The sequence below is a fragment of the Muntiacus reevesi genome, chromosome 1 (assembly GCF_963930625.1).
Source record: "Muntiacus reevesi chromosome 1, mMunRee1.1, whole genome shotgun sequence".
NCBI lineage: Eukaryota > Metazoa > Chordata > Mammalia > Artiodactyla > Cervidae > Muntiacus > Muntiacus reevesi.
Window position 1 is genome coordinate 64,660,514 of NC_089249.1, and position 27,198 is coordinate 64,687,711.

At 46.8% G+C, this 27,198-nt stretch overlaps 1 protein-coding gene and 1 pseudogene across 3 annotated transcripts in view; both read left to right on the forward strand.

The window, feature by feature from the left end:
• RCSD1 (RCSD domain containing 1) overlaps nt 1-25,638 on the forward strand; it is a 72,720-nt gene extending 47,082 nt beyond the window's left edge. Inside the window, exons 2-7 of one of the 3 annotated variants that reach the window (XM_065946317.1) lie at nt 4,768-4,869; nt 5,999-6,088; nt 10,310-10,381; nt 15,690-15,893; nt 17,958-18,593; nt 23,744-25,638. In XM_065946317.1, coding sequence (XP_065802389.1) covers nt 4,768-4,869; nt 5,999-6,088; nt 10,310-10,381; nt 15,690-15,893; nt 17,958-18,593; nt 23,744-23,776 — 1,137 coding nt within the window. In that variant the 3' untranslated portion in view covers nt 23,777-25,638. The remainder of the gene's footprint in view (nt 1-4,767; nt 4,870-5,998; nt 6,089-10,309; nt 10,382-15,689; nt 15,894-17,957; nt 18,594-23,743) is intronic. The other 2 variants (XM_065946320.1, XM_065946321.1) reach the window with 2 other exon arrangements.
• On the forward strand, nt 10,548-11,026 carry LOC136160712 (small ribosomal subunit protein eS25 pseudogene; annotated as a pseudogene).
• Nucleotides 25,639-27,198: the final 1,560 nt, after the last annotated feature.

Below are 27,198 nucleotides of genomic sequence, written 5' to 3' on the forward strand. Positions count from 1 at the left end.
AGCCCCATAGGCAAAGCATCCTATTTTCTCTTTTCCATGCACTTAATTTCTCTTACTTGTTTATATACTTTGTGTTTATTCTCTGCGCCCCTTGCTGGAGTAGCCACTCCTTAAGGGAAGAACACTGTCTTGTTCACTGCTTCAGCCCAGGTCTCAGGACAGTGATGTTTGCTGATGAGACACTCAGTAAGACAACTCTTGAAGAGAAGGTCTAGAGTTAACAAAGCAAGTCTGTGTGGAAAGAGATCTTTGGAATCCAGATGATGCAGCACTTACTAACTTGAAGAATGAGTTAGCAACTCTGGGCCATTTTCTGTTCTAGAAGAGGTGTTGTGAGAATGATAGAAAAATATATCAAGTGCTGTAAGAACACTGCCTCCCACATAGCAGCTGCTCTAAGTAAGGCAGGTACATCAAACTGACTAACCTGGTTCCTAGTCCATTGTCCTTTCAATCATTCCCAAGTGGTAATGGTTAAACACTGGTGAATTGAAGAGTTCAGGGTAAGGTAAGCATAAAAAAAAACAAAGGAATCACTGCGGCATTCCCAAAGGGACTGTCTGTTGATCCTTTTAAAATGAAGGTTTAAGTTGGAAGGGGTTGAGTGACCTGAAGATCCACTGCAGTTCTAAAAGAGCAAAGAAGCGAGCATACCTTATGTTTTGAGGCTCTGGCTCATTTATCCTGTTTCTGGTGAGCAAGACAACCTTCCTTTTAGCTAACAGCAGGTGTTCCTCAAGCCCCAGGCAGACCCCCTCACTGACTCTCCCCCGAACTATAGACGAGGCCTCCCCTGGTGCCTTGTGACCCTAAACCGTGGACCACAGACTGGTAGAAACGTACACCTGGGCCGAGGAGGAGGGTGGGAAATGGGCCCCAGGGCAGGGTCTGATTTGGGCCTGTACACAAAGCTTCCACTGTGTGAATGGTTGGCAGCATCCAGATTGTATTTATTCATCACGGCAACAGTGAGGGGGAAGTTCCGTGCTGTCCAGACACACGGGCTCCTCCGTTCTCTGAAGAAAGTCCCATAGAAACAGAAAGTAAACTCCAGAGGTGGTTTTCTTCTGGCCTCGGCAGAGTTGAGGGAACCACAGGAGTGGTTTCCAAGCTTGCCGGCAGAGCCAGGCGGAACAGTGGCATAAGGGCTTGGTCAGCAGGCGCTGGGCCCAGCAAGGTGGGCTGGGGGCTGCAGTCTGTAAGCATGAGTGTCAACTAAAGCAGGTCGCGTGTGGGAGTGGGTTCAGAAAATAAGACATGGAGATTGGTCCCAAGAAGAAAGGGTCCACAGAGGTCAAACCGTGACCAAGACCTGGAGGTGGGTGCAGGTGGAGTTGAGGGTGTCAGCGACTCTGGGAGCAGGGGCCCAGACACGGACACCACAAGCTGGACTGGATGGGAGGTGGGAGGAAGGCACCCTTGGAGGACAACTTTCTATGTTCCTGACTCTGTTCAGTACTTAATGGATAACTCTGGAACGGAGAAGGAAGGCTGCTTCGGTGGTGGGGGGCTCCCGGGAAAGTTGGGGACTGGGCAGGTTCACTAAAGTCATGCTCAGATCTAAGAACAGTCAAGGCAGGCACCTTCCCAAACCAGCCTCAGGGCTGAGAGAGAGGAGAGGGAGAGGGGAAGAAATGTCACTCACCTGCCTGGGGCCAAGGTGGTGTGACGTTGAACCACTGGAAGAGGTCGGTAGCGGCACCTGCCAGAAGCGCAAGGCAGAAATCCAGGCAAAGCCTCAAGCAGGCTAAACCACAGTGCCTGACCATCCCCAAAGCCATGCTGTCCCTTTGTACCCGTGGAACCCAGAGGCTTCTAATAGATTTGCCATTTATATATCACTTTACAGTTTTCAAAGCAGCTTCACAAACTAGGCTATTTAACTGACGTGCGTTGTTGGATTATTAAAGTGTTTCCCAGATTATTCTGTCTGGCATCTCCTGTGTGACTCTGGCTAAGTTACTGGCCCTCTCTGGCCTTCTGCCCAACTGAGAGAAGGCAACAATCAATCACTCTTCCACAACACAGAATGAGAAGCAGCATTTGGAGAGGTGCTGGTGGTGAGTGGATGTGCCAGGCTTCAACAAGCTCTGGAGTCCATAGACATTCTAAAGAAAACCCATTCACTGGGCTCCAGGAAAGCAAATTCAGACGTATCATAATCTTTCCTTCAACCTGGCTTTTAAGTCCTAAGTCCTTCCAGAAGGCTTGTCGTTCTCTCACCCCTTGCCAAGCCCGGTTTCAAGACAGGGAAGTTGGGGAGGAGTTTCAGATTCCTGCTCAGCTCTATTTTTATCTGGAATGTTTCTTCCTGCACCGCCCGTGATTGGCGCCTTCGGGGCTGAGGTAAAGTGCACTGTCAGCAGGCGGCGAGCAGTAAATAGCAACAGACAGAGCGACTGAGACAGACGGATGGGCCCAGCATTTTTGCCAAGAGCAGCTCAATTAATAAATTGCGCTGTCCCTGGAGCCGCTCCATTGTTCCGGGAGGACATGATGTTCACCTCTGACCAGGCCTGGATTGGCCAGTGTGGGGCACACGTCAGGGCGGGCACTGAGGCTCCCCACCCCTTCTCCAGCGCTGGGGGGGAATTCTGGCATCTTGAAGAGAGGTGAATCCTTAACATCTTTTTTTGAAATCAGTATTTGATATTTAGGCTGAAATGGGGATAAACCTGACTTATAGCAGGGACCTGCCTTTTCGTCTAGAACAGCCTGTTCACAGATCAGAAGACCCGTGTCCCAGCAGTTCTTTCCTATCTCTTTGCAAAGCCCTCTTCTCAAAGTTTTGCCCACACTTACTCAGCTTCACCTGAGGTCAGTGTGGGGCAGGTGGTTGCCCCTCCTGCTCCAGTGGGACAACGTCATGGTATGACCAGTGATATTTCCTTCAGAGGGAGCGCTCAAATAAGAAAGCTCAGAGACACTTTCAGCACAAAAAGGAGGGTGTAGGACATGTATGTGAGCGTATGTGTGTGTGCACATGCATGTGGATGTGTGTGTGGAGGGGCATATATAGGAATGCAAGTTTGCAGCTGGAGCATGCTTGGTGTTTGTAGGCCATGAGCTCCATGGAAAGACAGAGATGTACTTTGTTGGGCAACTGCTACCCAGATTCTCTCAGTTTCAAGCTAGACATGAGCCGGTAGAGTGGAGAGGTTTGCAGCCTGGGTGCAATATGCCATCATCATGGTCATCAAAAATCAAAGCTGAATGTCTCTAAGACTGGACATTTAAAAAACATTATGAAAGTCAGGTGATTTTGTAGGCCATGTGTAATAAGGCAGAAGTGAAGCGTCTGTTTCCAGGGCTTGCTGACTCATCAAATGAGTCTTGGTGACAAGAGGCACATGAGAGTGAACAGTGACCGTGGTTCACTGAGGTCATCACAAGGGTTCTTAGAAGTAGTAGAAACAACGCTTCTGAAGCTCTTATGTCCTAGGCCTTGTCCCCACACTTTAGATACATAGTAAATCATTTGATCTGCAGCACCACCATGTGAACAACGTGCTACTGTTACCCGAGGCGCAGAGGAGGAAGGGATTTGCCCAAGGTCACTGAGCTAAGGAGATGGAGCAACTCAGTGGTCAAATCCAGATAGTCTGGTTCTCATCTGCCATGCTACTTGACTTTCATGTTGTTTATTAGTTCAACAAATATTTTCTGAGCATTTCTATGACCAAAGCACTCAATCAAGTAGGAGAAATAAGATACAAAAGTACTTGTCAAAAGTTCAATCCAGGACTTCCCTGGTGGTTAAGAATTCGCCTGCCAATGCAGGGAACATGCGTTTGGTCCCTGGTACAGGAAGGTCCCACAAGCCTCAGGGCAACTGAGCCCTTGTACCACAACTACTGAGTCTGCACAGCCTAGAGCCCATGCTTCACAACAAGAGAAGTCCACAGTGAGGAGCCCCTGCTCTCCACAATTAAGAGTAGCCTCCACTCTCTACAACTAGAGAAATCCGAATGGAGCAACAAAGACCCCCCACTGCTGCTGCTGCTAAGTCACTTCAGTTGTGTCCGACTCTGTGCGACCCCACAGACGGCAGCCCACCAGGCTCCCCCGTCGCTGGGATTCTCCAGGCAAGAACACTGGAGTGGGTTGCCAGTTCCTTCTCCAATACATGAAAGTGAAAAGAGAAAGTGAAGTCGCTCAGTCGTGTCTGATTCTTAGTGACCCCATGGACTGCAGCCTACCAGGCTCCTCCGTTCATGGGATTTTCCAGGCAAGAGTATTGGAGTAGGGTGCCATTGCCTTCTCCGAGACCCCCCACAGCCACAAATTAAAAAAAAATTTTTTTTTAAGTTCAATCCAGGGCATTTGCTCATCCCACTAGATACAATCAGGCACTGGACTCTCTCCAGTGCATTTTGCCAGCCTCCAGTTTTCAAAGCTCCCTTTGACTAAGGGGAGACAGTGTCTCTGACAGAGCCCTCTGCAGGCCAGGTCTTTGTAGAATGAGGAGCCCAGCCTCGTCCTGCCTCCCAGATCCCGGGGCCCTCCACGGCCCACCCCCCGGGGCAACTTTAATTCCTTTCCAGATCAACAGAGCCACACCCTGGGCCAAGGACATTGTAAATATTCATAGGAAATGCAGTTGATGAACTGAGTTTTTAAAATAGCTGATGCAGAAGCCAATTACAAAATGCTGGGGAAAGACCTCACTGTCACATAGCAGGCACCTCGCGTGGCCCCGCGTGCTGACGCTCAGCAGTGCCAGGTGTATATTTGCTGCTTAACTTTGGCTTCCCCTTGGTTTGCCAGGAACGGCCGGCACAGACCAGCGCCATTGTGGACGACTCTGCGCCCCCCTCGGTGGCCCAGTTGGCTGGGCGGTTCAGGGAGCAGGCAGCCGCTGCAAAGGAGGTGAGTCAGGCGGCATCAGAGCCCCTCTCCGGAGAGGGGACTGCAGGAAGGGGAAGTCTGGGTCAGGCCCAGAGCAGAGGGAGGGAGGAGGTTTAGTGATTACCAAATTAGGAAGCGAAATCAGAGAGGGGTCTCTCTGAATGTGAGGAATGTCGCCAAGCCGCTGGGCCTGGGCAGGGTCTTTCCTCACCGGAGTGAGGCTTATACTTCGGCCAGGAGGGAGCGGACACGCGGCTGAGCGTTGAAAGGCCTGCTGTCCGAGATGGGGCTCTGGAAGCCTGGTCCACCTCCATCCTCCGCTGATGGAGATTGAGAACTTGCACAGCTGTGCCAGGCCTGGGCTGGCGCAGAATAAAGAAGTCCCCACACCAGGCTCCTCCCCTGAGCCTAGGAATTCAGAGCACGGGTAGATTTCAACAGAGAACTGGGAAGCAAGGACTGAAAGGGAAGTGCATTCAGATAGGAAGCAAGGATCAGAAAGGGAAGGGATCTGGTTAGCAGTGGATTCTAGAATCCTGGTGGAAAGGACAGTGTCAAAGGGGACCTTGTAGTGTTGGAGAAATCTGGGCCAGATTTTCTCTAGTCCTACAGTCTGAGAAGCTCCTTAGAAGTGGAATGTGGGAAGGACACCCCAGTGTCGGGGGAGGTTTATCATGGCCCCTTGGGGAAAACGAGAATGCTTTTTTAGATGCGTTGTTTTCGGTTTTATTTTTCCATCTGAAAAACCCGTCCATAATATCTAGATACAGTAGGCATGTTATCAAGGGTGAAGGAGAGAGTACTGATCGAAGGCTCTAGCAGTGCTCAGAAGCTGGATATGAGTGTTATCCATAGCTGGATATTATTAGCTGGATATTATTTTGAAATGTTGCTTCAGTCTGATGAACTCAAGTAAAAGAGGATGCCAGCAGGAGATCACTGGGAGAAGCTGAAAGTCAGAATGGGTAGACAGTACACTGGAGTGACTTTATAGTTAACTGGCAAAGACAGGCAACCTCACTCCATTCTCTTCTCCATCAGACATTCCTAAACATTCCTAAAGCCAGTTTCCATTCCTTCCTCTTCCTCCCTGTTGCCTGATTAGCTCTCTCTCTTTTTCTGTGTGTCTGTCTGTCGCCCTTCCCTCTAGACACCAGCCAGTAAACCAACCAGAAGGAAACCGCCCTGCTCCCTCTCTCTGTTCCCCCCCAAGGTAGAGCTGGGCCAGAATGGTGAGGAGGTAAGTGCTGCTGCCTCCGGGGCTCCAGAGATGCTGGTTATGGATTTGCTTTCTCCTTCTTGTGGGAAGAAACCCTCAGTTCACATTTTTAGACTTTAAAGGCTGTGCAGGGAATTTCTCCTTTTCAGATTTGGGAATGAACCTTCTTTTCTTGATGCTTCCTGTTCATTTACTGTGAGAATGAAACCCCTTCCTATTCCCTCTTATTGAGCCTCCTTTATGATTTTTCAAGGACAGTAGCACTATTTTTCAAGCCTGAGCATTTCAGCCAAGAGAATGGGCCATCGAGTATTACCACATCACATCAGATTTAAGACTCATGAAAGTCATGTTTGATTCCCAGGTCTGACTTATATGATCTTCCATGTGCCCAAGGCATCTGGAAAGAGGGTCTGCACTCACATGAGGTAGAACTGCAATGAGATAATTGAGTGTTTCTGTGGTATCTCGTACAGGATGGCTATTATTCTGGATCACTGGAAGGAAACCAGAGCCCTCAGGAGGCCTCATTGCCCTCAGCTATAAATAGACAATGTTACCGACATAATACAGGCTCTGGTATCATAGAGCATAGCCAGCAATGGATTCCCAGCCTGCATGTTCACCTACCCTTATTCATCTAATTGTAGCTGTAAGAGGAACTTGTCCACACCCTCCCAGGAGCCCATGAACCTTCACTGTGGTTGTGGTCCCCACCAGAAACAGATTTGCATGTTCTATCCTTCAGCCTGGGAGGCCAATCCCCAAATAGAGCAAGTCAACCAAAGATAGTCCAGTCCCCATATCCACTGTGACACCTGTTTCCCCACTGTCTTTTTTGGGGGCCAGCATCTTGATGACAGACGGACACAGTAGCCACATGGACTTTGGTGAGCCTCTCCTTGTCTGCTTTTTCTCACCTATAAAGTGAAACATCTGGAGTATATCAATGATGTTCAAACCTTTTTATCAACCCAAGGCATATAAGCAGAAGCCCATCAGATAAATCAGAAAGAGCTGCTCCCTGTCAAGTGGAATGGAGAAGGGGGTGTCTAGAGCCCCATGTGCTCTGGGAATACTACCTCCCCCCCCACACACAATGAACAGAGATCTTCTGGGATGAAAATCCCCAAGAAACGCAGTTGAAAAACACTAAGTTTTTTTGGGGGGTCTCCTCACGTGCTCACATTATGATTCTGTGACTTTGTGGGTTCATCAGCCAACATTCTGACCAAATACATATCAACAACTTCTCTTTGCTGAGGATCATCTTCCCCTGTGACCACCCTCTGGACTTGGAACCTGTGTTAGGCAACACGCTAAAGCTGTGGCCACTAGGAGCCCCCTGTGAGGCTGCCCCCTGACTGGACTTGGCCTTGGAGAAGTCCCTACACTGCACTGAGCCTGCTTCCTATTTTGTAAAATGGGACAAGAGCACTAACCAGTCATGGGGGCTGGATGGGGATGTTTATTCTCTGGATAAAAGTGGAGTGAGCCAGGTTAGTTCAGTGGCTCTGGGAGAAATAAGTTTGCATGTTTCATTCCATGGGGCAACACCAGAGTTAAATGATCTGTGACAGCCAAGGGCTGAATGAATGGGAGGTTGGATCTTAGAAGGAAAGTCCTGGGGTGACAGGCTGCTTGCATATGCGTAGGACATTGCTCCCAGATATCAAAGATTCTTTGTCACCTTGAAATTCACACAAAAATAAAACAAGCAGCCAGCTTTGTCTGGCTGGGTTAGATGGAGGCTGTTGTCCATAATCCTTCCATACTCCATGGTACAGCCTGCAGAAGCCCTAATGCTGGGAGCCTTGGGGGCCTGCAGGGAAGGCCCCAGTCAGGTCACCTCCCTGTTTCCAGTGCACAGTGCTGAAGGGGTCTTACTATCTCTTCTTCATTCCTGCCCCCTCCCTATGCCTCCATGAGCCTGAAATGGTGAGGCCAGCCCCTGCCCTGAGAGTGTATTGGAGTTACCCCTCTCTGAATGACCCACCCAATACTGTGTTTCAATGTAGCCACTGCCTCACCTGCCCAGAGAAGGACTGAAAAACCTGGTCATTATTGTACTCATTATTGAAATGTCATATATGGACATGCATACACATAGAGAGACGTCAGGTTGACTTGATCCTTCCAACCTTGTGAGAGGCTGCCACTTGTCTGGAGCTGCTAGTTACACAGTAAAGGAGATGCTGCCCCTTGCGGCCATTCCTAGGAACTGCACTGGCGGCTCCTCTGGATTCTTCCTGTTTGAGGTCGATTCAAATCAATAAGGGTTTTGTAGGGCATGAGCTGGGTTCCCAGCACTGTCCTACAAGGAAGGGACTGTGTTTACTGAATTTTCACTCTCTTCAGAAGATAGTGATCAGTTATGGAAGAGAGGAGTTTAAAACTATTACATAAAGTGAGTTTGGTCAGCACAATTGTTGCAGTTTCTAGAACTGGCATCTTCAAAAACACTGGCTCATGTGAATTTTCACTTTTAAGCCCAGAAATTAAGGACGACCAAATCTGTTCTCACAGTGGCCACAAGGCTCCTTGAAAGACTGACCACTCTGGAAATACATCTGATGATGCAAACTCATGGAGCCAGAGGCACCTGAAAGCTGGAGGAGGCCTTAGAATCGCTTATTCCAAACCACTTGCCTGCTTGGGTCTTGGTTGGGAAGACCGAGGCCAGGGCATCCATCTAGCTCCTGTCACAGCCAGTTGGGGACTTTCTAGGCAGTCCAGTGGTTAAGACTCCAAGCTCCCAGTGCAGGGGTCATGGGTTCAATACCTGGTTAGGGAACTAAGGTCCTGCATGCAGTGCAACTCCCCTCCCAGAAAAAGGCCAGCATCAGAAAGGGCTAGGAGGGGGCCTCCTGAGTCCTAGCAAGTGACTTATCCACTCCAGCACCATCCCCCCATTGCTGGGCCTTAAAAAGGTCACAGAGAGTTCTGTTGAGTGAGTCTCTCTCTTTCTACCACTAAACTCATCTCCCTCAATAAATATCCCAGGTTTATAAGAAATTGGTATTATTCCTCTTATAATTCAAGTAGTTTAGAATATGGGCGCAAGAGGCAGTGTCCCCAAATGTAGGTTTTTTTCCTGCTCTGGTCTCTGTCCAACAACATGGACATCGTCAATTTCTTTTTATTCATCACCATCATCATCATCATCATCACTGTCATCATTCCTACACGTTGAAGATCAATATACCTATGGAGCTAGAATCAAGCTGTAAGGATTTTACACAAAACAAGGAGTCAATCTTTTTAGATAATGTAAAATCCAAAAACTGACAAGATTCCTGACATATATTCATCACAAAAATATCTCTAACTAATGGCATATATATGTACATATATTCATATATATATACACATTTGTATGTATATGTATATCTCAGACATCATCCACTTTTAGAGGGCAGGCACACTCCAACAGTAAAGAATCTTCCTGCAGTGCAAGAGACCCAGGTTCAATCCCTGGGGTGGGAAGACCCCCTGGAGAAGGGAATGGCAACCCACCCCAGTTTTCTTGCCTGGGGAGTCCCTTGGACAGAGAAGCCTGGTGGGCTACCTACAGTACATAGGGTCACAAAGAGTTGGACATGACTGAGCAACTAACACTTTCACAAAATCATGTTCATTTTTTTATGTAACCAACACAATGTCTGGAATGTAGGGGGTACTCAATAAATGTCTGCTTAATCAAAATGAAAATTCAATGTTTTGGAAAATGATAGTTTAGAAACAACACTATTGAAGAGGTTTCCCAAAATATTATTAGTTCAAGGAAAGAATTTCAATAATACCTCTGTCAGGTTTCACTCCAACTCTATGGTTTCTTGTTATATTTGTGACAAACAGAATGGATGTTCCCTTCCCCTTTCTGTTTGAAATCCCCTCCAATTGTTTTCCCACATTGTTAAGGTCATGGACTGAAGATCTTATCCCCCTCAGACATAGTCTGTTCCCTCATGATGACCATGAAGGCATCCTTCCTGGACAGGATGTTCTGCTTGCTCCAATGCATAGGTTCAGGTGGTCTTGTGAGTGGCAGGAAGAGGAAGAGGGGAGGGGCAACCTGCTGGCCCTAGTACCTGAGGAGGTGAGTGAGTCCCTGCAGCTAAGTGGGGAAGTGATGAAACCAACTTTTTGTTCTCATTCCAATTGTGGCTTCTGGGCTCCAACCAGAACCCCACTTCCCTTCACCTTACTCATTTGGTTGTTTTGGTCCATTTGCTTTTATAGAAGTCACTGTCCAGTGCAAACCACCCTCCTAAAGTCAAAGTGAAGAGCTCACCTCTGATTGAGAAACTTCAGGTAAGTTCAGAATGGTTCAGAAGTTTAGAATGTCACTACCTCTTGTCCAATATTTGCATGTCTTTGGGATTCCTGGGGGTAGTCCCATATGTCACCTGGATAGTTGACCTTTGATAACCAACTAGAGATTAAAGTGCCCTGAAGCCTTTTTGTCCGACATCTTAGCAAGGCGGCAGTGGTTGCAGTTGCTCTCCGGCCTTCGCTATGCCGCCCAAGGACGACAAGAAGAAGAAAGATGCGGGAAAGTCAGCCAAGAAAGACAAAGATCCAGTGACCAAATCTGGGGGCAAGGCCAAAAAGAAGTGGTCCAAAGGCAAAGTTCAGGACAAGCTCAATAACCTAGTCTTGTTTGACAAAGCAACATATGACAAAACTCTGTAAAGAAGTTCCCAGCTATAAGCTTATAACTCCAGCTGTCGTCTCTGAGAGACTGAAAATTCGTGGTTCCCTGGCTAGAGCAGCCCTTCAGAAACTCCTTAGTAAAGGACTTATTAAACTGGTTTCGAATCACAGAGTTCAAGTGATTTACACCAGAAACACCAAGGGTGGAGATGCCCCAGCTGCTGGTGAAGATGCATGAACAGGTCCCACCAGCTGTACATTTTGAAAAATAAAACTTTATTAAATCAAAAAAAATAAAATAAAGTGCCCTGAAGGGTGGGAAGCTCTACTTAAAGGCAAAACACTAAAATAAGGACCCTATCAAATGTGAACACATGTCGTTAACACCTAGCAGAGGTGGAAGAGAATGGGATATCTTATGAGAAAAGGACATTACAGTGCAAAAAACGCTCCAGGAATAGTCAAGTCCTTTCTAAGGCGTGAATGCAGTGACAAACCACTTCAGCCTTACACAGGGCTTACACAGGGCTGAAATTCAGTTGCTAGACATTATACCACCACTATGGCCAAGTTCATTGTTTGGAAAGCATTCTGTCCTTCCTCATCACCAGTTACCTTGTATGCCCTCACCACTGTGCCCACTGGCTTTCCTAGGAGTGTAAATGAAGCATATAACTGCACTCGATCTCACAGTCTCGTTGTGGAGGCAAGATTTTCACAGGTTAATGTTGGTCACTCAGTCGTGTCTGATTCTTTACAACCCCATGGACTTTAGCCCACCAGGCTCCTCTGTCCATGGGATTTCCCAAGCAAGAATACTGAAGTGGGTTGCTATATCCTTCTACAGGGAATCTTTCCCACCCAAGGATCAATCCTGGGTCTCCTGCATTGCGGGCAGATTCTTTAACATCTGAGCCAACAGCGAAGCCCAGAATTTTCACATATGATACAATAAAAGACATATGGGAGAGTAAATACCAGAGATCTAAATTGTGGCCAGCAAAGTCTGTCTAGTCAAGGCTATGGTTTTTCCAGTAGTCATGTATGGATGTGAGTTGGACTATAAAGAAAGCTGAGTGCCGAAGAATTGATGCTTTTGAACTGTGGTGTTGGAGAAGACTCTTGAGAGTCCCCTGGACTGCAAGGAGATCCAATCAGTCCATCCTAAAGGGGATCAGTCCCGAGTGTTCATTGGAAGAACTGATGCTGAAGCTGAAACTCCGATACTTTGGCCACCCAGTGCGAACAGTTGACTGGGAAAGACCCTGATGCTGGGAGGGACTGGGGGCACGAGGAGAAGGGGACGACAGAGGATGAGATGGCTGGATGACATCACCGACTCGATGGACATGAGTTTGAGTAAACTCCAGGATATGGTGATGGACAGGGAGGCCTGACGTGCTGCGATTCATGGGGTCTCAAAGAGTGGGACACGACTGAGCGACTGAACTGACTGACTGACTGATCCAACTCTTACTGCTTTAGACCAGGACTTTTTTTTTTTTTTTTTTTTTTTTTTTACAGTTGGTATGGCTTTTCTTTTTTAAATTTGTTATTTTTATTATTTGACTGCACTGGGTCTTTGTTGCAGTATGGGTTTGCTCTAGTTGCAGCTCATAGACATAATTGCCCCGAGGCATGTGGGATCTTAGTTCCCTGATGAGGGATCGAACCCACGTTCCCTGCTTTGGAAGGCAGACAATCAAAGAAGTCCCTAGACCAGGACTCTTTAACCTCAGCATGATTTGGGCTGGATAATTTTGTTTCAGGGGGCTGCCTTGTACACTGCAAGATGTTTAGCAGCAGTCCTTATTCAGTAGATGCCAGCAACACTCAATAAACTGACAAAGAAAAAGTGTCCCTGGGTATTGCCAAATGTCTCATGGGAACAAAATCATCCCCCTGCCCCCTACCTTAGATGAGATCCACTGCTCTAGAATTACAGAGTAAAAAGAAAGTCAAGTGATCAAGAGTAATTGACGAATGCTTTATGAAACACCTATTCCCTGAGTTGGTCCCCAATGGTGGCTGGAAAGGAGGGAGGGAGGTTCTCCTGGTGTGGGAAAGTGTGAACTGAAATGCAGAGGAGGAGCAAGGGTGATATGCCTGGGTCAGGCCTAGAGAAGATGCTTAAGCTTTCACTGCAGTCTCAGCAAGGCTCTCCTGCATTGGATTCTCCTGTCTGGGTCCAACTAATGAAATTGATTCATCATCCTTGTTGTGGAGTCATTCTTAGTGATGTGTCAGGACAGGTGGTCACAGCCTCTGTGGTTCTCAGCTATGGGAGAGCCCAGAGAGTTCACCCCCAGCCCAATTTGGTGTTAAGGAAAGCACCTCTGGTTTGGGGTCATGAACCTACCTGGTGAAGGGTCAGGAGGAGTCTTTCTGAAGTTTAACTCATCATGAGAAGCCCTGATTCCATCTCAGCTGCAGGGAAGGGGTGGGCTGTCCGTCACTGTAGAAGGCTGCAGGACTCCCATGTACCTCAAAGGGATCTCTCACAAGGGACCCCTAAACTTGGACACCCCTCCTTGATGTCAGGGGTGTAATGCAGGACACCTACTTCCACCTCCCTGCAGCCCACCACAGCCCTCAGTCAAGTTCTGGCGATTGTCACGAAGACCATGTACCTTGAAATTTTGGTCTTATTCCCCTTTTACAGTCATTGACAAGTGTCTTAGGGAAACATGGAAACCTGAGAATGAGATTTTGACCTCCAATTGTTTAACCTTATGAAGAATGTCAGTAATAGTATATAATTTGACCAAATCCCTTAGGAACCTTACTTTGTTGGAACTAGGTAGGGAAAGAACTAAGAAATGTATCATAAGCACAATTTTTCTTCTAAATATTCTACTGGAAGAGATTAGAAACTATGGTGTGTCTTTATTGAAGAAGTTCATAATTCAAAGTTCAAGGGACTGGCCTGGTGATCCAGTCGCTAAGCGTCTGCACTCCCAATGCAGGGAATCCCTGGTCAGAGAACTAGATCTGGCAAGCTGCAACTAAAGATTCTGCATGCTGCAACTGAGAACCAGTGAAACCAAATAAATAAAAATAAAATATTTTTTTTAAAGAAGTTTTCCACTGGCTAGAAGACCCACTTTATTTGTGAACAGTATTTTCTAATATATAATTTTATTTATTTACTTTTGGTTGTGCTGGGTCTTCAAGGTGGCTTCTCTTGCTGTGGAACTCAGGCTCTAGGGCATGAGGGCTTCAGTCGTTGTGGCTCTTGAGCTCAGGAATTGCAGTTGCCCAGCTCTAGAGCCCAGGCTCAATGGCTGTGGTGCACGAACTTTGTAACCCCCAGGCGTATGGGATCTTCCTGGAGCAGGGGTTGTATCTGTGTCTCCTGCATTGACAGGTGGATTCTTTACCACTGAGCCACCGGGGAAGCCCGTGAGCAGTCTCACAGAGAGGATCTCCCAGCTTGACATTGAAAGGGGAAGAAGACCTCTTTTAACGCCCAGTTAACCTCCCCACTGCCAGGAAGCCTTCTGAGTCATCCCAGTGCATCAACTCCCTCGGCCTGTGTGGTTCAAACCTGTCCCTTGGTACCTGCCATATGCTGCGTTTAGACGTGGCGTGGGCTCACAGTGTTGCTATGTAACTTCTATATTTTTAATTTTACCATGACACAATCTTGTCTATATTATAAATTCTTCCTTAAAATCACAACAGAAGTACTAATGTCATCTCAAACATGTATAACGCTCTATACTTTGCAAGTCCTAAAGTCCCATGTAGGAGTTCTTCAGGATGACAGAGCCTTGGCTGACAGGAGGGTAGCACCAAGGAAGGTCTGGAGGGAGAGGGTGTGGGTCAGATAATGACAGGAGAGAGTAATGGGACCAGATCATAAACGACTCTGAAGGTCAGGCTCAGTAGATTGAGCAAATAAAGAATCCAAGACACCGAAAGGCTACTGGACTCCCTGTAGGTCACACAGCTATCAAGTGGAAGAGTAGATATCTGGAGTCAGATGTGTCTGCGTGGAGAGCATCGTCTGCCCCTCAAGCCTGGTCCCTTCCCGGCAGACCTTGCTGCTGGCTTTTCTGCTCTGGCAACTGGGCAATGATTTGGAAATGTAGAGGGTAGAGCTGGAGGAACCGGGTCCCCTAGATGATGCTAGGGGACCCAGGGCACTCACATTCAATCCCTCCTGCACCTTCTCTGAGGCAGTCGGATGGTTCTAGCACCACCTGCCTCCACCCCCACTAACCTTAAGACTCCCTCAGGCCCTGGTTACCTTTGGGTAACCCCTTCTCTTTGCTTGCCCTCAGGGTTCATTTTTGTCTGGTGTCAATTGCACTGTGATGCCCAGGTTGGGGCACACGCTTGCATCTGCACTGCCAGCTCCCCCTGGAGGGGCTTGGGGCCTGCTCTGTCCATAATTCTGGCCGTCCACTGAGGAAGACCCTGTACTTACTCGGAGGCTGAGGGACAAAGAGACCTGGCTTGAATCCCAGGGCAGATTCCTTAAACACTTTGCTAATTTGCGCCTTGGGAACAAAACTGAATGTGTAGGGTAGAGGGGGAAACTGCACACGCCCAGCAAAGAGTAGGCATCGTGTAAGTGGTAACTGCTACTGACTCTGACGACAAGGATGGTGAAGGTGCTGACTTAGTGTGAGATCCTGTGCCTGCAAGTCCTGGAAGTTGCTATTTTAGCCTCTTTGTCTATAAATTGGGACTGTTCAAATGCATTTTTGTTAGATCAAGTCAGTACTTCCTGGGCATTCTGGAATGCAGGCTGGAGTAAGCCTGGTTGCAGAAGGTAGACAAAGTAAGCAGGTCTTCCAGGAGCAGGACGTGCTGTGACAATGGATAATTGGTTAGGAAATAAGAAAAGCCTCATGGTACCTAGTCTCAATCAGTTCTAAGGCCAGGAAATCAGCATGCTAGAGTAGGAAATTTCATCTTCTCTCTTCCCTTACCTGAAATTCCTCATCTTTCCCAACAGGCCAATTTAGCCTTTGATCCAGCAGCCCTGCTTCCTGGGGCCTCTCCCAAGAGTCCGGGATTCAAGGCCATGGTGTCACCATTTCACAGCCCGCCTTCTACTCCCAGCAGCCCTGGAGTGCGGTCTCGGCCCAGCGAACCAGAGGAGGTGCCCGTCAGCTTTGACCAACCTCCTGAAGGCAGTCATCTGCCCTGTTACAATAAGGTAATGTCTGGGTCCTAAGTATTGTGATGTCTTTGTTTATAATGTCTGTGGACATGTGGGCACTGGGCAATCCTGAATTACCTCTACCCTGTTGTTGTCCTGAAGGAAGGAAGACACACCTTAGCTGTGGTCAGAGCTGCTTTTTTAACAAAGGATATGTTTCCTCTTTCTGGCAAGTGATCCCTGAACTAAGCTCACCCTCTACCGAGCCTGTCTCTCTCATCCCCTCTCCCTGTAACTTGCTCCCCTCACCTGAAAGGCAGGCATGGGGAGGGAGCGAGTGCTCCATCCTTTGTGGAGAGAGAGGAGGGAATTCACAACTGACCCCAGCTGAGACTTATGACAAAAGCAGTGACTCAGCAAAAAGGAGGTCACTAGGTTGTCCTGTCCTGACTTGATCCAAACACTCCTGAGTGACCAAGAACAGGCTCAAGTCATGTTTGTTGCATCTTGCATCTAGGGTTAAGGGGCTTCCCAGGTGGCGCTAGTGGTAAAGAACCTGCCTGCCATGCAGGAGACGTAAGAGATGCAGAATCGATCCCTGGGTCAGGAAGATCCCCTGGAAGAGAACATGGCAACCACTCTAGTATTCTTTCCTGGAGAACCCACAGGCAGAGGAGCCTGGAGGGCTACAGTCTATAGGGTCACAAGAGTCAGACATGACTGAAGCGACTTAGCCTGCACGCCCACCCCAGTTAAAAAACGTCCAAACTGTTTCCTTTGCAAAAAGATGTGTAACAAGGCTTGTTTCTGTGGATGCTACCTGGTGGTTTGTGTGTAATTTCATCAAATCCCTGCCCTACTGGAAGGAGGTAAGAATCAGGGAATCAGAGGTGCATACAATCCAATATACTCCAACAATACACCTGGCAAATTTGGCCAGAGCCAGGGAGAGGCTAAGAGTTAAAGGGCTCCAATGCCAGGAAATGGTATTAATAAATGAACGTGACTTTAGAATTATGGATGGAGAGAGCAGGATCTTCTGGACCCTTCCAGAGAATCCATCTAAGAAAAAGAGATCAAATGTGCAGAAACAGGTAGAACCCAAGGAAATAAAAAGGTGATGTGCTGGGCTTGAGCCTGCTGGCTAGGGACAGAATGGGGATCCTTCAGTCCAGAACAGTGGAGAGACCCCTGGGGGCAGAGAGGAACCCCGGGGAGAGCCCTAATACTGGGGACTTTAGTCTTGTGACAGCAGTAAGGGAGCAGGTGGGATTATTTCTGAACCCTGCAGGCCATGAGGACCTTGATGGTATGCAGGCTAGCCTCACTGTGGGCTCAGCAAAGTTTCTGGGAAGTTCTTTTAAAACCAAGCATTCACTCTAAACCACTGAGACGAAACTAGGATTGACAAACACAAAAATGTAACGTGGCATGTGGTATCTTAGTTTCCCAACCAGGGATCAAACCTGTGCCTCTGCATTGGCAGGGGGGATTCTTAACTGCTGGATTACCAAAGAAGTCCCTTCTTTGCACATTAATGTTTAAAGGACACATCACGTGAATAGAGTAGAGCATCTGATATAAACATCCCACTGAACTTCTGACAAAGTTCAGTGGACCAAGGTCAGGCCTAGTTCTGAGTCTCACACACTTTCTACTCACCTTTGTTAAAGCAGCGTCCTCAAAATGTTAAAACATGACTCTAATATGAAATAGTGATTTTGTTCAACTTGTTAATTTATGAGGAAATCTATAAGTTGGTAAATCTCATTCAAAGAACTGGTTATTTATAGGCAATTAAGTAGAACAAATGTGAGAATAAAATTGCTAAGTTAGACACCAAACTGATTGATGTTTTACAGAACAATAAAATCTTAGGTTATCTTTTCTTATTGGATAGAAAGCATTTTTATCTTTACCCACACAAAAAAAATTCTGCAGGTTACCATATAATACCATATACCCATAGGGCTCTACCTATAATAAATAGCAAACAGTGCTACATCCTCATGGAAAATCAAATGATCCTCAGGTGGGGCTTGTGAAACTGGCATTTGAAAGAACATGCATCCTCGCCTTGGCCTTTTTCACAGATGTATATTGCTTAACACTTTCTTCCAGGTGCGGACAAGGGGCTCCATAAAAAGGCGCCCTCCTTCCCGGAGATTCCGGAGGTCCCAGTCAGACTGTGGGGAACTGGGGGAGTTCAGGGCCGTGGAGCCTTCCCAGGAGAATGGTGCCAAGGAAGAGAACGGGGACGAAGTGTTCCCGGCCAAGAGCAAAGCCCCAGGATCCCCTGCTCTGCGGAGGACGTCCAGCAGGGCAGAGAAGCTGGAGGAGAAGAGCAGAGCCGTGGGGGAAGCCCAGGAGCCGGAGAAGATTGTGGGGGGCTCCGAGGAGGGGGCTGGCCAGCATCCAGCCCGAGCCTCCAGCTCAGAGGTGGAGGATGGGTGTGGGAGCCCCACAGAGGAGAGACCGGCTGGAGAGCAGACAGAAGAGCCTGCAGAGGTGAAGGAGAGGGTGGCCAGTGACGAGGAGGCACCTGGACAAAGCAGCCAAGACACAAAGGGGCTGGAGGAGGGAGCCGTAGAGGAGGAGACCCCTCAACCCCCTCCTGGAGGAGGGGCGGGCGGCCACAGCCCAGAGCAGGGGACCAGCGAGGAAAAGCAAGATGAGGGGGCCAGCCTCAAGCCAGGCTGCAGCCCCGACTCTGGCCACGCCCAGCCGGACACCAGCGGTGAGGTCCCCAGGACAGAGGTGGGCGCCCTGCCTTGCCCCTCCCACCCCACTCCCAACCCCCAGGACAGGGCAGGGCCAGCGCACCCCTTTTCCCATGTCAGCCAGCTGTGCAGTAAGACGGGTGCTGGATTGGGACCGGCTATCGTGATGGGGAGCAACCAGAAAGGGAAGTGTGTCCATTGCTCTGCCTCTCGCTGCCCCGCAGCCCTGGCGTCTTTCTAGGTGTGACTGAGACCCACACATCGAGGCCTCTTGGTGTAGTGTCTGGGCCTGGGCTCTTTGCTGTGGTGGATTCCGAGAGCAAAGGAGGTACTCCTTCCATAGAAAACTCACAGTCTAGCACCTGAGACCAGCCATTCCTTAGGGTGCAGTAAAGAAGGCAGGGCTTCTCCTAGGGAAGCCTGGAGCACAAGTGGGGGAAACAATTTGTATGTGGAGAGTGCCAGTGCAGCTTCAGGGTGAAGGTAGCTTTTGATTTGGGCCTTTAAAGGAGGTTTTGTGACTACAATTTAAAAAAATAGAATAAAAAATTTTTAATATAAAACTATACTCCAATTGAAAATAAAATAAAATAATTTTTAAAAAAGAAAGCACACAAAATGAATAGAGGAGGCTTTATGTTCCATCTATGTGACTTCCCTGGTGGCTCAGACGGTAAAAGCGTCTACCTACAATGCAGGAGACCTGGGTTTGATCCCTGGGTCAGGAAGATCCCCTGGAGAAGGCAATGGCAACCCACTCCACTACTCCTGCCTGGAAAATCCCATGGATGGAGAAGCCTAGTAGGCTACAGCCCATGGGGTTGCAAAGAGTCAGACACGACTGAGCGGCTTCACTACACTTTATGTTTCACCTATTCATGCACAGGGGTTAGATACCTACTACACATGGGTGGAAGGAGTGTCTCAGTCCCTTCCTTCCTGCTGGACATGCATTTATTCACCTGGCTTCTTCTACCATTCCCAGAAAGCCTACCTTGACCTCACCTACCTATGCCTCAGGAGCAAGACCAGGCTTCCACAAGAAAAGTTCTGTGTCCCATCCCCTACCACCACCCCTGACAATCTCATCAACAAAGTCACCCTCCAGTGTTTCCCCTTCCCTTTGTATTAGTTCATTCATTCACTCAAGCCACCATCAGCCTCTGACTTTCCTGCTTCCATTTTTTCTGCCTACATAGTCCATTCTCTGTACAGCAACCAAAGAGGTGTGCTTGTGTATTTAGTCTAAATGTTAGTAATTTCTAAAATTACTCATGTCCTTAGGGCTGCCCTAACAAATTACCACAAATTGGCAGCTTAAAAACAATACAAATGTATTGTCTCACAGTTCTGGAGGCGAGAACTCCAAAAGCCAGGTGTTTTAGGGTTGCTTCCTTATGGAGGCTTGGAGGATGAGTCTGCTCCATGCCTTTCTCTAACTTTTTTCTCTAACTTCTGTGACTGCTGGCAACCCTGAGAATCCTGTCTTGCCTCTTCCAGCTTCTGATGGTTGTCAGCAATTCTTGGCATTCCCAGGTTTGTAGGCTTATCACCCCAACCTCTGACTCTGTCTTCACATGGTCTGTCTCTGTGCTCCTCTAAACTCCCTCTCCTCTCTCTTATAAGGACCCCAGTCATTGGATATGGGCCTACCCTGAGTCTAGAATGCTCTCCCTTGAGATCCTTAAGTACTTCTACAAAGACCCCTTTCCAAATAAGGTCACATGCACATGAACTGGGGGTTAGGACTGGACATATATTTGGAGGAAGACAACTCACTTCTGCTCGCCCTTGTTCCGTGGCTTCCAGGGCGCTCAAAACACAGATCCCAAACCCTCTGTGAGGCCCTTCTCTGCGTGGGGGCCCCTGCCGAGCTACCCCTGACGCTCACCTTCTCTGTACCCCAACCCTGCCGGTGTGTTTGGTTTGGTTTGGTTTTTCCAGTGGTTAATATCTAGATTCTTGAAGCAACTAGGTGAAATAATTTATAAGCACAAAATTGGTTGAACATACTCAGCCTGTAGCTCTCAAATGCCCTCTGAGAGCTGTCATTTAGGACTGCCCAGATTGCATAGGCCAGGCGTGCATACCTTCCAGCCCTCCTTTTTTGTGGTTGTGTTTTTATACTCCAGATCCTAATTCAGATCCTAATATAACTTTTGAATGTTCTTTCTTCAATAGTAATACTTTAAAATTTTTGGATGTTTTGATTTTCAAGACACTATTTTCACTTTCTTATTACTTAAATGCGAGGTGCTGCCTCTTTACAAGAGCTTAATAGCATCTCATTTCTCATTTAATTGCATGTGTCACATCCTCACTGTGTGCAGAACACTGTACTAGTTATAGTGTGTGTGTGTGTTGGCCACAAACACACATCTACTCCCAAGGAGATTTTAATTGAAGAATGATAAATTCTTGAAAAAATTCTTGAGGATTTAGTATGTTAAATTCTTTAATATACAGGGATAAATATGAGTATGTGTGTGAGGTGCCAAGTGAACAAAAAATGACTCAGTTGAAAATAATGTCTTTTCCAGAAACTGTACACCCAAACTTCCCCTTTTCCCCTTGCATCAGACCAGTAATAATATGCTATTCACTGGAACTTTCAGTTTATCCACTCTTCTGAAAGAATTGGCAAAATTTGGTAAGGTAAACAAAAGGTATGGTCTATAGATTCCTAGTGTAATTTTAAAATAGAAGCTGGCAGACACAGCAAAGACTTTCTCCTATTTTGCCTATTTTATTAATGTGAATTAATTAATGAACTAAATTAATAAATGTTAGAATAATTTTCCAACTGACCTGTATCTAAAATTACTGGATAAACTCTAATTTTTATTACATAGTGCACAGAACAAATTCTCATTTTAAAGATTCTAGCAACATGGGAGTATGGAGAATGGATTTTTTTAAATTGATTTACAATATTGTGCTAGTTTCAGAGGTACAGCGAAGTGATTTGATTATACATATTCTTTTCCATTATAGGTTATTACAGGATATCAAATATAGTTCCTTGTGCTATGCAGTAAATTTTTGTTATCTGTGAGAATGAATTTTGAATCTCTATCCTCATCTTTCTCTTTGCGCCTTCTCTTTAGTAGGCATAATCACCATAAATCACTCAATGTTCATATTTTCAGTCCTATTTGGGCTTGATGCGCTCAGTTGCAGTTATTCTGGACAAAGATATATTTTTTAAGTTCCTGTATATACTTATCCCTTCCTCTTGACAGTCTTTGACATTGAGCATATTCTTATGTAGCTGATCTGATCAATATATTTCTACCAATCAAAGAAGATGGGGGTTAGAGGCGGAGGTAGAGGGGGCGGTGTTGGAAGGTGTTTCTTTAGTTCAAGCTGCCTCTGCCTGATCCAGCAAAGACCTGGAGCAGGTATGGCATCCCTGGGGAAAACTGTGACCCAAGGGCCTGCCTCATACTTGGCTTCCCCGGGAAATCCTTTGGCACCATTGCCTGAGGTATTTTGGTTCTACCTTGACCAAGCTTGAGATGACCAAGAGAGAGTTAGAAGCAGTGCCCCTTCCAGATTAAGTAAGTTATCTAGATTTTTACAGAGGTTCTTTTGTAAAGCAGTTTATTCTGATGAGTAGAGCTGGTATCCTTTGTGTCAACTTGAGCTCTGTGACTTTGGACAATTCCTGCCCCTTCTTGGAGACAGTCACTTATGAGCTGTCCTTCTGCATGTTTTTGTTGTCCTTCTGCACCTTAATCTTGGTTTCACCATGGAACTGCTCTGATTTTCTATATTAACCCCCAAAGTCCAGTCACTCTCACACCCACCTTCTTTGTCAAGACTTGTGAATGTCATTGGTGGAGTTCACAAAACCATGCTGCCTGGATCTGTTATAAACTCTTACCAATCTGGCTGAACCACATCCATCCTCCGCAGGGACACCCTTTTACTGCTTTTGTATCATCCTGTTTTCATCCCCGTTCCCCCAACTCACTGCCTGCCTTTTCCTCTCCTGCTTTGCAAATGACCTCATCTCCTGTTTACCCAAAAGGAAGACCAGCCTGTTTGTCACCTGCCTCATACCCTCAAAGTCTCTTTTCCCTGTGAATCCAAGGAGAGGCCCTTTATCCTTGATAAGACTACCCCCCTTGTCTGCTGTGTCAATCGTTTTCTGGACTTTTCTACAAGATATTTGTAGAGCATACGTGTGCCTTTTCAGCGAGGGGGTTAGACCAAGATTTTCCTGTTCGGTGACTCGTCTGTATTTCCAGCACCTCACTAGCTCGCCCCTTTCTGCCTACAAACATTTATCTCTAATCCTAAAGATAAATCTCTCAACTTTGCTCTCTGACCCTCACTCTTACCAATGACTTTGAAGCTCAGTCATGCCCTCCCAGCCACCAAGGACCTGACGTGTCTCTGCTCTTGTCATCCTCACCTCTCTGAAATAGCTGATGCTGGCAACCCACCCTAGAAACCACTTCCGTCCTTTAACCTCTGTCTGGCTGGGCTGCCCTGGCCCCTTCTCGGCCTCCCGGCAGCATCAGTGACTCCTGCAGCTGGCCCTCCCCATCACCTCCTGGCTGCTCCTGACGGCTTAGGGCCAGCCCCGCTGTCACATGGCCCCAGCCACGCCCCCACAGGCCAGCAGCCCCTCATTCCACACTCCCAAAACCAGACTGCTGCTCATTTTGTCTCTTCAGTCACTTTCAACCAAACCTGAAACTCCTGTTTAGCCATATACATTCCTGCTCATGAGGTACTTTTCCTCTTTCTCTTTGATTCTTAAGCAGTGTTTCAGGATGATGAAATTAACGGGAGTGAGTGATGAGGGGAGCAGCTAGGGCAGTGAGGACATGGGAGGCCAAGCATCAAGGAAAAGGCAATGTCCTTGTTGAGAGCCCAAGCTCTGATCCCGGGGAAATCCTGACTCCCCCACTTGCTAGCTGTATGACCTAGGGGAAGTCACTTGACTTCTCTGTGCCTTAATTAACCCACCTATAAAGGAGAGCAAACAGAAGTTCCAAACTCATACTGCTTCTGTGAGGAGTAAATATGTTGATGAGTGTGAAAAACTATGTCAGTCACATAGCATTATTATCACTATTACTATTGTTACCTGACTTAGCACCCCCAGGAAGACAAGCTGAGTGTCCAGATTTCCCTCCTCTCCTCCTAATTTATTCCTTCCTCTTTTGCTTTCAGGATAACACCCCTGTCCAGGACACTAAGCTGTGAAGAGCACATTGCACCTAGTGATGCAGCTGCTGGAGCCATGTCTTTGAAAGTAGCAGCAAGGATCATCGTAGCAGCAAAGGAAGCATTGCAGGACACGAGGGGCTGAGGGGCTGAAGTCCGCCTGAAGACCCAGGGTGCCATCCCCAACCTCCACACCGCTGCAGGCGGGGCGGGGGTCTGAGGGCAGAAGACTCATCAATTTGTGTCACTTGATGAACTGTTTTTGGTTTGGTTTTGTTTTTAAGAAAACTTATTTAAAACAACTTGCTGTGGTGACAACTCCCCAGGGATACTGGTCAACCTGTGGGGCCCAGATCCACACCCACCTATCCCTACAGCTGACCTCAGAACTGGACTGGCATTTACCTAATCAGATTGTGTTTATATAAAGTGATAGCCTTTTTATTATCTCTGAGTTTTCACAGTTCTCAAATGTAAGTAAAAACTCATTTCAGGTGACTAGAATCAAAGTAGTATCACTGGAAATATACATCCTGTAAGTTACAGAAGACCTGAAATTGTACGGAGACCCTGAAACAACCTTTCAGCTTGGTCAAATTTGACTGGTCCACCAATTTTGAAAACACTGGACTAGAAGAGATAATTATTGAAACATTAAAAAATATGTGTCTGTTTCAGCAACAGGAGCTTTGAAAGTGAAAGCAAAGTCGCTCAGTCGTGTCAGACTCTTTGTGACCCCATGGACTATAGCCTCTGAGGTTCCTCCATCCATAGAATTTTCCAGGCAATAGTACTGGAGTTGGTTGCCATTTCCTTCTCCAGGGAATCTTCCCAACCCAGGGATTGAACCCGGGTCTCCAGCAGTGCAAGCAGATGACTTTACTGTCTGAGCCACCAGGGCAGCTCCCCATTTGGAGCTATCCCATCTGGTAATTTACCAGGAGCTTTCCCATCTTGTGATTCTCTAGTTGGGAGTTTTCAGCTCAGGACAAGGAGGCGGAGGCAGAGGCAGGCAGCGACATCTTTGGGGAGGCAGAATGTCAAGAGGTTTCACATGTCTGCACTTCATTTCCTCTTCCTGAAAGCAGAGCAGTGATACCTGAGCAGTGCCTGCCCTCTGGTTTATCCTGGGAAGATGAAGTTTGTGCTTCCAGCAGGGGAGCCCCGAGCCTGAATTAGCTATCTCCTGGGAAGTGCACTGGGCATCATGATGTGCAACCCACATAATAAGGACATCCTTCCCTGACTTGAATGGAAACCCAGGGTCTCCTCCCTGACTCAGGAGGGATGGAGTGGGTCTTTGGCCTGTTCTCCCTGAATAGCTCTTGCTTTAACATTCTGTTGAGAGAGTGCAGGAAGCTTCGCTAGGAACAGGGGGCCTGACTACCCTTTTCTTAACATACCCTCTTCCCCCTTCACACTCCTGCTGAAAGATGCTCATCCAAATAAATTTTAATCTTTAGTGTTGTTCCTTACTCAGATTTATTTCAGTATCTCAACATGCAGATTTGATAGTTGGAGCAGTTGTTCATCTGGAGGTCTCTTAGACCATACTCTATCTACTCTGACTTCAAAAAGTAGTTTCCCAGACTAAAAGGCCTTATCTCACCACTGGTACCTCAGTTTTTATCACCTCATTACAGTTTTTCTAACTCCAGAATAGTATTAATATTTGATATATACATTTTTTCAAAAGCTATTTTTAAATTGAATGTAGCTTCTAAATCTTGTAATCTAGTGAAGACTGATACTATAATAAGTTTTGTATTTTAGCAGAGTTTGGGAGATATGTGTGTCAGTTATTTTGAGATCTATATACTATATATCATCTGTCTATCTACCTATCTAATCTCTTGACAGAGATGTATACCCCCTAAACAATACATGGATTTATTTATATACGTCTTTGGGTTGTTTATATATACATGCACATATTAGGCAAGAGATCTGAGAATGTGACCTTGGCTGAGGGTGTGTGTGGTGAAAGGGGAAATCTGCCACTCTTCCTTACGAGAGAGAGGCATGGAATAGATGGGATGTGAATGTAAAAATAAAACTCTATCTTACATACCTTACAGTAGCAGATGAAGAAGCAATAAAAATGACAAGAATGTGACACTGAAGGAGCATGTGTGATGGTATCAAAAGCCTCACCAGTTCCCTGTTAATCACATACTTGATCTGTTTTGCGAGAACATAGAGACCCTATTCCCAGGCATTGTTATTGGTGACTCCTGGTGGGGAATTCATGAAGCGTACGCAGGGCCCTATTCCTTGTTGGTGCTGCAGCCTGGGTGTTTAATGCTGTCTCTTCTCGAAACACTGTGGTTCAGCGACGCATCACCTTAACTGAGACTAGGACTTCACACTGGGGATTAAAGAAATCCATTCGAGTTTTAGGTGGAACAGACTCATCACCAGGCCAGGAAGACATTCTTTCATTCAGGCTCCGTTAATAGGTTGAAGGAAAACACTGTTTCTTCACAGCTACAAGGTTGAAGAAAAGAGTCAGAATCATTCTTCCAATTCCTTTGTAGTCCAGCTTGAATTTTAAACTGTGTTTCTCCTTTCTCCAGAGAGGGAGCATGAAAAAAACCTGACTGTTTTGAAGGAATATGCCAGTATTGAAAAGGGCGCTGTGATGCTGTTTGAGCTGCATGTATCCTTAGGTAACCAACCGGCTATGACCACAAAAACCCGGGAGACTTGGGGCTCCACTGTCTTCACTGAGGTCACCCTGAACAGGATCCAGTTTGCCAGACCAGTTTTGACTTGTGACCAATTGACTAATCATTAATATATGTTAGATAGTGGAATAAAGGTGTGCATGGACAAATAGTTCGTCATCATCTTTTGATTAAGTGCTCTTAGAGGTATAAAAGTTTAATGCAGTTGAATGAATGAGGACCTTTGGCTGCTAATGAAAGGAACTCAAACTGGCTGATACAAAACAGCTATGTCTATGAGTCTCTCTCTCTCCCCCTCCCCACCCCGCCCCCTTCCTTTCTCTATTTGCCTATACACTGAATAATATACATTGACAATCCACGGACAGACCTGAATACAATCAATTAAGCAATGTCAGAAATCTCTCTTACTGGCCTCTGCTCTTTTCTATTGACCATAGTCTCAAGTAGGCTCTTCCCAGCCTGCAAACCCAATAGAAAGAGCTTATTGTTTCCTAATAACTGTAGGGAAAATCCTACAAAGGTTTTCTGTAGGCTCCTTGGGCATCACACATCCACGTCATGAACAAGGAGATGCAACGATCAGATCAGCCAGTCCCTGGTCACATGCTCTCTCCTGCAGTTAGGGGCTAGCTGAGTTAGTTCTGTCATCTTCAAGGACTGTGAATGGAAGTAACAGGGTGCCTCGAGGTTAAACCAGAGTGCTGTTACTAAAAGAAATGATGCTGGGTAGGCAAAAACGAAAAACAAAACAGAGTCTGAGCAAAATTTAAG